This window comes from Lytechinus pictus, chromosome 12 (assembly GCF_037042905.1).
Source record: "Lytechinus pictus isolate F3 Inbred chromosome 12, Lp3.0, whole genome shotgun sequence".
Lineage (NCBI taxonomy): Eukaryota > Metazoa > Echinodermata > Echinoidea > Temnopleuroida > Toxopneustidae > Lytechinus > Lytechinus pictus.
This window is the reverse complement of record NC_087256.1, coordinates 6382464-6392805: the sequence shown is the minus strand read 5'-3', so window position 1 is coordinate 6392805 and position 10342 is coordinate 6382464. Positions and strand designations below refer to the sequence as shown.

The window sequence follows — 10342 nt, the reverse complement described above, 5'->3', positions numbered from 1 at the left end:
AGATTCCCCCCCCCCCCTCCTCCCTCAAAATCAAGTTGCATTGAAAGTCAAGTGACTTCAAATGTCTTGAATAGTGTACTACCACTACCACCAGAGAATGAGTTATGTTCGATGACTAAAACTAAAGTAAGTAAAGTAAAAAAAAATGTAAACAAAGTAAAAATAATAATAAACACACCGCACACATTGAAGGAAAAATGCCGGGTACACTTGGAACCAAGACTATCTAATCAATTTCGTTGCGCAATTTGTTTGAGTTTACGCCTCACGTCACGATACGAAAGTGCGCGACGAATTTTTCTGATGATTGATCATTGATAGCAAATCTTATAACCAAGCCATGGATGGGAAACGGAATTCAGACTCATCTTCATATTCTAATCATCACCTGGTAAGTATTCAGCATGACTATGATGTGTCATTTTTTTAATAAGGTGAAATATTTATAGCGTTATTGAATCAGCTTTTTATAATGGTGTCCCGTGTGTTTCATTTCATGTATTGTAAGTTTATTTTGCACGAATCGGGGACAACTCGGACCACAGGCATGACAGGCACAGGACATTTGGGCACTTTACTCTAGGTCTATAGAGTAAAGTGCCCAAATATCGGACACTTAAGCATAATTGGAGTAAAACAAAAATACAATCATTGAATCAAATATAAATCATGTTTATTTCCGTAAATGTTGAATACCCCACAAAAATAGAAATTAGAATTGAACAAATTATGCCTATAATCTATAATATAGGCTATGCTATGGAAATGGAAAACAGAAAATTATTTACTTAATAGTAGTACTACAGTCTTTTTTACAGAAGCTTGTTTTTTGCCAAAAATCTGACGCAGTTTTCAAATATTGGACGTGGAGAGTTGTGCGCTGCGATAAATTACAGCAATTTAAATCACGCTCTAGACCCCAAAATAATTGCTTAATTGTTGTTAAAATAATTTAGAGGTCTATTTTAGCTGCGCAAATGCAGATTTGTAATAATTAATTACACCTGTACCATCAATAATTTTGATATAGAAATCAGTAAATGATAATTTACTCACCAAACCAACCTCTTTCGACTCTGACCATCAGATGTCTTCGCTCAGCTGTGCGTGACTTCATTCTGAAAACGAGCGTGTGCGCGTCAACAGTACGCATTTCCAATTCAATCGGCCGATATGTCCGATGTTTGGGATAGTGCCATATTTGGAAGGGTGTTGAATTTCTGGTGGAAGTCACTTCCCCCTTACTAGCCAGGCGGCTTCTAGAGAGTAAAAATCATTTACTAACGTAAGGTTACTCTCATACGAAGCCAGGACTTCTACCTCATAGACCCACACAAAGGAAGCCAAAACCTGAAACTTTAACCCCCGAGATTTCTACTTTCCTTCTAAAAGATCTAGCTCTAAATCATGTACATGGGATAAAACTTCATTTCCGACATTTCTACGCTCTCGTTGTTATTTTTGAAGAAGAATTCATAAAAAGAAATGAGAAAAATATCATGAATAGACGGAAGAGACTTGCCTGATTTTTACGCCGCCATCTTGTTTCTTATTGTACTTCCCCAACGTTACGCGAATAAGAAACAAGATGGCGGCGTAAACATCGGGCAAGTCTCTTCCGTCTTTTCACAATATTTTTCATTTTTTTGATGAATTCTTGTTTTAAAAATAACGAGAGCGTAGAAATGTCGGAAATGAAGTTTTATCCCATGTACATGATTTAGAGCTAGATCTTTTAGAAGGAAAGTAGAAATCTTGGGGGTGAAAGTTTCAGGTTTTGGCATCCTTTGTCTGGGTCTATGAGGTAGAAGTCCTGGCTTCGTATGAGAGTAACCTTACGTTAGTAAATGATTTTTACTCTCTAGAAGCCGCCTGGCTACCCCTTACAAGAATTTTTTTGGTCATCGATCTTTTGGAGTCCATAATTAGCGAGGGTCATAAGAATCTCTGGAAGTCAGAATCATGGAATATACCCCACTTCAATAGCATGTACATGTATGTTCATGTATCGGATGCATGCAAGTCCCCTGCCAGTGCAGGTCCCTATTGTTATGGGGAGGGAGTTGAAGTAATTTTCGTCTGATATTTGGAACCGTCCGATGTTTGGGGACTTTACTCTAATGGAATATAACTTCATTTCCGACATATCTACAATGTTGATTTCATTTTTAATCAAGAATTCATAAAAAAAAACTAGAAAAATATTATGAAAAGATGGGGAAAACTTGCCGAGATGTTTACGTCGTCATCTTGTTCTCTTTTTTTTTTCGCCAAGCTACACTCCCCTCCAAAAGTTTGGGAACACCCGCCTTCAGTGTGTGTTTTTCGTACTTTGGTAGACTTTACTGAGGTTTAAGCCTCATAGTACAGCTGTATTTTTGTTTTAAAGTGAAAGCTATACACCAGTGTACATTTTATCATTGATTCAAACAAATTCAAAGCTCTTAAGAGATGTGCAGCTGCCAAAGAGGGCAGGCTACCAGTCAAGATGGCATTCTCTAAAAAATGCTTACTTCTTTTAACATTGTTCTGTTTTTGGTTCTATTCTGAAATTCTTCCCATTATTTTGTGAATGTTACAGCAGATGTCCTCAGAATTTGTTGCTCAGTATTGTTCATAAGACAGTTTATTTATGGAAATCTGCATCTTTATCCTGGAAAAATCTGAACTTGACAAATGCCTAATCCTTCTTTAAAGAAAATGCATGGAAATGGAGTAGACATCAGTGCAATTTGAAATTCATGAATTCAAAAGTTATTCAGAGCTTTTTACACTTATTATAGTGAACCTTCATTCATTTTGCCTATTCAGTTTTCTTAGTCAGAAGTCAGTCACAAAATTAAAATGGCGAAGACAAGACAGCTTTCTTTGGAAACACGTCCGTCAATTGTAGTTTTGAGGAAAGAAGGCTACTCCATGCAAGAAATAGCCAGGAAACTCAAGATCAGTATCCATGCGGTTCACTACAGCCTGAAACGCATAGAGGCCACTCGGTCTAATGGGGACAGGAGACGAAGTGGTAGGCCAAAAACAACATCTCCTGCTGAAGATAAATACATTCGGGTGAGCAGTCTGCGCAACCGTTGTCTGACTTGCCCACAGAATACAGCTGACCTCAACAACACCCGTGAGATGCCTGTATGTTCTTCAACTGTTAGAAGACGTCTCTGTAGAGCAGGGCTGATGGGCTGTGTGGCTTCAAGGAAACCACTCCTCAAAGAAAAGAACCGGAAGAAAAGGCTTGCTTGGGCTAGGAAGCATAAAGGCTGGTCTTTGGAGCAGTGGCAGAAGGTTCTTTGGTCTGACGAATCAAAGTTCGAGGTGTTTGGCAGCAAGCGACGTACCTTATGTGAGACGGCGAAAGGGAGAAAAGAAGCTACCCCAGTGCATCAAGCCAACTGTAAAACATGGTGGTGGTAATGTCATGGTTTGGGGTTGCTTTGGTGCAGGAAAGGTAGGCAGCTTGCACAGAGTAGAGGGCGTCCTAAACCAGCACGGTTATCATTCAATCCTACAGCGGAAGGCCATCCCTTCAGGGAAACGCCTGATCGGAGAAGGATTCGTTTTACAGCAGGACAATGACCCAAAACACATGTCAAGACTATGCAAAGACTACTTGAAGAAAAAGGAAGAGAAACAAGTCCTGGAAATCATGGATTGGCCATCCCAGTCCCCAGATCTCAATCCCAACGAGTTTTCCATCCAGTTTTCCATATCAGTGAAACACTGAGTCTTGTTTAATTTTATTTGTGTGTCTGACTTCTGACTAGGAAAAGGAAAAATGAATGAAGTTGCACATGTAATAGTGTAAAAGCTCTGAATAACTGCAATAAATGCATGTAATAACAAAAGTTAGCATTTTGAGAGAATGCCATCTTGACTGGTAGCCAGCCATTTAAGAGAGTATAAATTTGTTTGAATCAATAACAAAATTTACACTGCTTTATAATCTTCACTTTAAAACAAAAATTCAACTGTGCTATGAGCCTCAATATCAATAAAGTCTACCAAGTATATAAAAGCACACACTGAATGCAGGTGTTCCCAAACTTTTGGAGGGGAGTGTACATCTACAAGACGCATATCGAGAAAGAGTGGCAAAGAAATAGTGTGTACAGGAGTGGTCACTGTTGTACATGTACAGGAAAGTTCTGAAGACATATTGCAGACCTGCCAACCAGTACGTTTTAGCCGTATTTAGTACGTTTTTGCAACCAAAATACGTAATTTTAATAAAAAACTAAATCGTAATTTATTGAGAAAAATAATCTCTATATGTCTCTATTTCATAAAACGTGCACAAATATGGTTATTAGATCAATGTAATTTCAGGTAACTTGTTTTTTTTTTCAATCATTTTGTTCAAACCAGGGTGAAGATATACACATGTTATAATGTTTTTTTTTTTCATCTGCAAGAGCAGTGCGCATTTTAGCTTGCATGCAGCTTGAGCGCCGCGATGAGCGAGTGCGCCAAGCATTTTATTATGAGATACACTTATTTTGGGAAAAATACATTTTTTTTTATCACAGAATACAGTTTTTCATTCCCAGAGGTTGGCAGGTCTGATATTGGGTTGAAATCTGGGGCCCGTTTCTCAACGCATGGACAAGTTAGTCATATCTTTATCCACCGACCATGGAGTTAGCTCCAATCTTACTAAACCTGTTTCTCGAAAGGCTTCCTAACTAGAATACCTTGATATCAATACTATCGGTAAAAAGAGCAGACGAGACGTAGCCTTAGTCACAAAACAGCATAATTTTCAAAAAGAAAAATTATGACAAAATTGCAAATATTATGATGAATTGGGAAATAAATCTTTTCAAAATAATAGCACAGGTGAATTATGCATCATACATACTTAGACCATGAAGACTGGAGCATTCAATTGCAGAGAAAATTAAATTATGAATAATTCATTTCATGACTAAAAAATCACTTGTGGACGTTGAGATGGTAACCCCCGGGAGACCCAATTTTAATAGTGTACGAAAGTAAACCATAACGGTTTTCTTTGTAAAATGATTATGATTATACGGACATTTATGATTCCAAACGTCATCAAAATATAGTTTAACGAAACATTTTTAATCATTGATACCGAAAGATACAATATTGGACAAATTATATGCATAACTTAGAGATAGAATTCATCCAACTGGTAATAGGGGTCTGAAAACAACAAATACGAGTTCAGTTATGGATGGCATGACGAGGTAGAATCTTTATCGATTAAATCATTTTACTATTTCAAAATGAATGGTTTTGTGGCGTTTACCAACAGTTTTTATAGTTTCTTTGTATTACAATTATCATTGAATGCATTAACCCACTTGTTTTGTGATGTAATTTCAACCACTATGATTGATTACGTAAGATTATAATTTTATAATTTCTAGGCACTTTCGCATGTCATAGTCTACCCACGTAATGCCACTACGTCATTAAGAAAGAAGTTAAGACAGGTTCGGAGGTGTCATAAATATTTAGTGAGGTTGTTGTACCCGATCTTGGTAAAGAGGGCTTCGTGAAACGGTAAGCGGACAAGTAGCTCACTATCTCCGATTTAGTCAAGAAGTTAGACTTATGACGGTGTTGAGAAACGGGCCCCTGAAAGATTGATCAAACGTATCTAGAGCTTAAGTATTTTTCATGCTTTCCCCTACAGAAACGTAATCTTCATGATGAGAAAAGTAACTCGGATGATGACAGCTACGTCCCATATGTGCCTCTGAAAGAAAGACGGAAACAGAAGGTATAAATTTATTCTATATTAGACCTAGTATCATTTCAGCTTTATTTCTCTAAGTCATAAATTTCAGTGATGTTTTAGAAAGAAACAGACCATTATCTCTTATATTGCTTCACTATAAAATTATTTGCCATTTTCTACACTGTTGACATTTGCAGTACCAATGGTATATAGCTCGCAAGTAATAATGTTTTAATACTGCAGAAGATATTGATGATCATGGTAGTTGAAATAGATAATTAGATAATCTGATGTCACACAAAGGAGGAGCAAAAGAGAGTTGCAATGTTCCAAATGCTGATTGGAAGTCTTCGTCAGGCAAATTTTGTTTTAGTTTGGACTCTCATTAGATTTAGCTCTGAATGATTTCAGAAATATTTCAAGCATCTAGGGAGTTTTTCATGAAGCACCTATTCAGCGATTTTCCCTGATATATTTGCTCCAAGCTGATCAAATACAAGGAATTCAGTAGCTTATAACAGCCATCTTTTGCATATTTCTCCTGTGAAGGTTGTCAGGATCCAAAAGCTTGTGACTCGTAGGGTGGTTGAGCCGGATGATGATGGACAGAACAGATATTTAGAAGAGGAGGATCTGGACACTGGGCCTAGAGCCAATGTTAGTCTTCTTGATCAACACTCTGAACTCAAGAAAAAGGCAGAGAGTAAGTAGTTGCAAGGATTTGTTATGTTCTGTATTGCAAGAATTTCAAATTTTGCTCCTACATGTACATTCAATAATTTCTCTTTGAATTTGTTGCATTGTAAATGAATTGTTTATTGAATGATTAATTGCGCAGTCGGTTGATTTGTGCTTGTGTTAAAGAGAAATTCCAGTATTTGCAGTAAACACTGATTTCATGAGAAAGTCTGTAAAACAAGGCTTAATTGTCAGTATATCATCGAGGATCTAGATCTGGTACAGTTACATAAACTGAACTTTGTGAAATCTTGAAATCTACGCTGAAAAATGTTCACACTGAAGATCACCAACACAGATAGGCACACGTGGGACAGTGTATTATTATTGCTAAAATAAAGACCCGACGGAAGTGACCGAATCCGCGCTTATTTTGCTTATTTCTCAGCAATTACACAATTTCTTCCAGAATCCTTTGGCACATATTTTTTATTCATACAAACAGACACTTAGGTGGTCATTATATTAGATTCTGTAAAAAGTCATTTTTAGATCGTTACCAAAACTGGAATTTATCTTTAACTTATTTATCAAACAAATAACATTTGGCTTCTATTTATGTATTATTGTTTTAATTTTATTTGTTCCTATTTACTTTTTTAGTTTTCTCTAACTCCATTTGATTTTATTCAACTTCATCTCATTTGCTTATTCATGAAAATTTGTTTCAACAAGATTATTGCATTTTTTGTAGAGAGAGGGATGTTGAGGCTGTAAGAAAAGGCTTGTTCCACGTACAATGTATGCATGTATGAAAGATGTCAAATTTCCTGTGATATCTGATGCCTACATGATTTTAAATGTTCGTGTGTTTCGTTTGCATCAGTACACACATTTAGACGTGTTTCGTTCGCATTTCTGCACAACCACATACTTCATCATCATCATCATCACGGGTACACAGCAACAGAACGAAAGTTCCATGACGCTGTGGTCGGGTGCAGATGCGACATTGATTAGTTTAGAGCAGCCTTAAATTTGTCAAGGGATTGCACTTCCCTATTGATGCCGCTTTGTCCAGTACTTTTTTAGTTTTAGTAGTTTGATTAGGGTCCAATCACTTTCAAAACTACTAGGTTGGAGACTTATTGTAACTTCTTTGCAATAAACAAAATCAATACATCCTTCTTGCAGACCCAGGAAGTTCATTGGGAAAAGTTGTTAGAAGTTATGAGGCCTATTTGAAAGAGGTGCTTTTGTCAGAGATATTTTGACCAGGTGGAGATTTACTCCCTTTTCCTTTCTGCTATAATGGTGTGGGCAATTTATGTCTGATTATCATGATTTTGGTATGAAATAAAAACAAATCCTGCCAATTACACAAGAACCAATATACCTGTAAAAAGGGCCAAAGTTTTGTTGGAAAGGTAAGAAGAAATTTTTTAGAAAAACTAGAGTATTAATTATACCACATACATGTAGAAGGGTTCACTTCGAGTTGGTACAATAATGCAACACACGGGGGTTATGGGTCAATGTTCAAAGAGTTAATAGATGGATGGAGTTCCTGTAATATTTTTTTTTAATTGTTATTCATAGGTACCAAATCAACAGCATTGGACAAACAACTGGAAGAAGAACAGAAGATTCTCAACAACATCCAGGAACAAAGAGCTCTGAAAACTGCAGCAGAATTGGCCAAAGGCATCACATACTCGGATTCACTTGTTACAGGGTAAGAATAAGTGTAATGTTTATTCATTTTATAGCACTTGATACATCACCTTATTATTAAAGTGAGTTACAATATATGAACATTATTTTACCTGGGTCATTGTTTCCTTTGCTTATATGCTTGTATGGTGTATGTAGTTTCTCCACTCCCTGGGGAGCATTCTACTTACAGCTTCCAAGCTCTCATTTAAAAGCAAGTAGAGAGTGGTAAAGCATAGATTTGATGATAGGGGATGGAAAAGAAACTAGAGGTGCTATTGATACGAATGTAATGTAATGTAATAATCTCAGGATGGAAATTGAGGTTGTGTTTTTAACCACTTGTATGGCAATGAAATTAAATTTTGGCCATCGCCGCAAGAACTCATTTGGCTTAATTCACTTTTGTCCATTTCCCATTGCATTAATTTTTAGCAAGACATTAAAGTACATTCAATACATTTGACTATGGAGAGGTATATGGGTACCTGGTAACACCACGATAATAGTACCCAAAGTCCCTTGGCAGTGCATAATAGAGGCATTACATGATATTGTGATTTGTGATATACAAGATAGGAGTATTATCATTTTAAGTATCTATAATCATGTGATTGAGGAAAAATGCTAATGAAAATGTTAAACTCTTTTATTTTTTCATCAGATGGAGACCACCAAGATGCATCACGGAGTTGGGTGAGGCCAGACACGAGAGGGTACGCAAGAAGCTTCATATACTGGTAGAGGGTTACGACATACCCCCTCCTATCAAGCATTTCAAGGTACGTTCTGTTTCAAAGAATCCAGTGGGTGGTATCATAATAGGTTATGCCTGGTTCAAGTCTAGATTAAATGAAATTTAACTCCATGTTTCTATGGAATGCTGGGTTTCATTTTCCCTTTACATTGTATCAGACAAAGAGAATTTTCCAAATAATTGAAGAAATTTGATTTGTATACTCCTGTAATTTTCCATTGTCAGATTATTATTTTTTTATTATTTTATTTTTATTTATTTATTTATTTATTATTATTATTATTATTTTTTTTTTGGGGGGGGGGGGGCCATATTTCTCTGTATGATTAGAATGATCTCCTGGAGAGTGATTTGGTACTTGGCACCCCATGAAAATGTAGACTAAGTAATAATGACTTAGGTTTAAACTTAATCACTGTATTTTACCTTTGTATATTTTATTACTTCGCTATTGATACATATTTTTTTTTGGGGGGGCGGCATCATGGTCTAGTGGTTATGATGCCCGTTTTTCAATCTGAGGGATGTGGGTTCAATTCCATGTTGTGTTTCTTTCAGCAAGAAATTTACCCACATTGTGCTGCACTCAACCCAGGTGAGATGAATGGGTACCTGGTAGGAACTTATTCCTTGAAATGCAGTGCGCGTAACAGCTGCTCTGCTAAAGCCACACTAATTATGCTGCATTACTGTAGAGCGCTAAGAGATTTCTGATAAAGTAAGTGTTGAGTGTTAGATAAGCAAGAATAATTAGTATTATTTGTAAATTAAACATTTTTATCTTGCAACCTACATGAAGTGGTTTGCCAGTGTGTTTTGTTTCTTCCATATTGTATGTCCTCCATAGGGAGAAAGGCTCTGATTATTGTGTGATTTCTTAACGGGCAGTGGAATCGCTTCATCTCCTTTGTGTGTAAAGATTTCAACCTTTTCATAATCATAGGCCTGTAGGCCATAGATTCGCATGGCAATGAAGATTCCAACTGTTTCTTTTTTTCTGTATATATTAGTCAATATAGTAGCTGTTCAGTATGTGTATTACCAATTTTCTACTTTTAGAAAGATGAGAGTCATCTGAATCTCATGAAATAATTCATAAATTTCTATAACTTCATATTCATTTCAGGAGATGAAGTTTCCCAAGAGCATCATATATGGACTGAAGAAGAAGGGAATCACTCGGCCTACACCGATTCAAATACAGGGTCTACCTGTAATGTAAGTGCGCTCCACGTAACAAAACTCAAATTATATTTCAACTTTATGTTCCTTTTTAAAAGAAGAATTGAATTCAAAGAATTCTAGAGCAGTCTCACAGATGATTTCTTTTCTGTCGTAAAATAATTGTAAGGTTTTATGAAGCAAGTTCTGCAGACCATTTCATAAAGACTTACAATTATGGTAACTCTGTCATTATGGCTATTACCATGGAAACCTTGATGTTTGAATGGCTGCTGAGACCTGTTATCATGGTACCT

The 10342-nt window shown here is 36.5% G+C and overlaps 1 protein-coding gene across 1 annotated transcript in view; it reads left to right on the top strand.

Annotated features, from left to right (window-relative positions):
- The first annotated feature begins 231 nt into the window (after window positions 1-231).
- The window catches only part of LOC129273440 (probable ATP-dependent RNA helicase DDX41), a 42603-nt gene continuing 32492 nt past the window's right edge, over window positions 232-10342 (top strand). The window contains exons 1-6 of the mRNA XM_064107254.1: window positions 232-391; window positions 5672-5758; window positions 6266-6419; window positions 7994-8129; window positions 8772-8889; window positions 9991-10082. Of these exons, the coding sequence (XP_063963324.1) occupies window positions 341-391; window positions 5672-5758; window positions 6266-6419; window positions 7994-8129; window positions 8772-8889; window positions 9991-10082 (638 nt within the window). The 5' untranslated portion in view covers window positions 232-340. The remainder of the gene's footprint in view (window positions 392-5671; window positions 5759-6265; window positions 6420-7993; window positions 8130-8771; window positions 8890-9990; window positions 10083-10342) is intronic.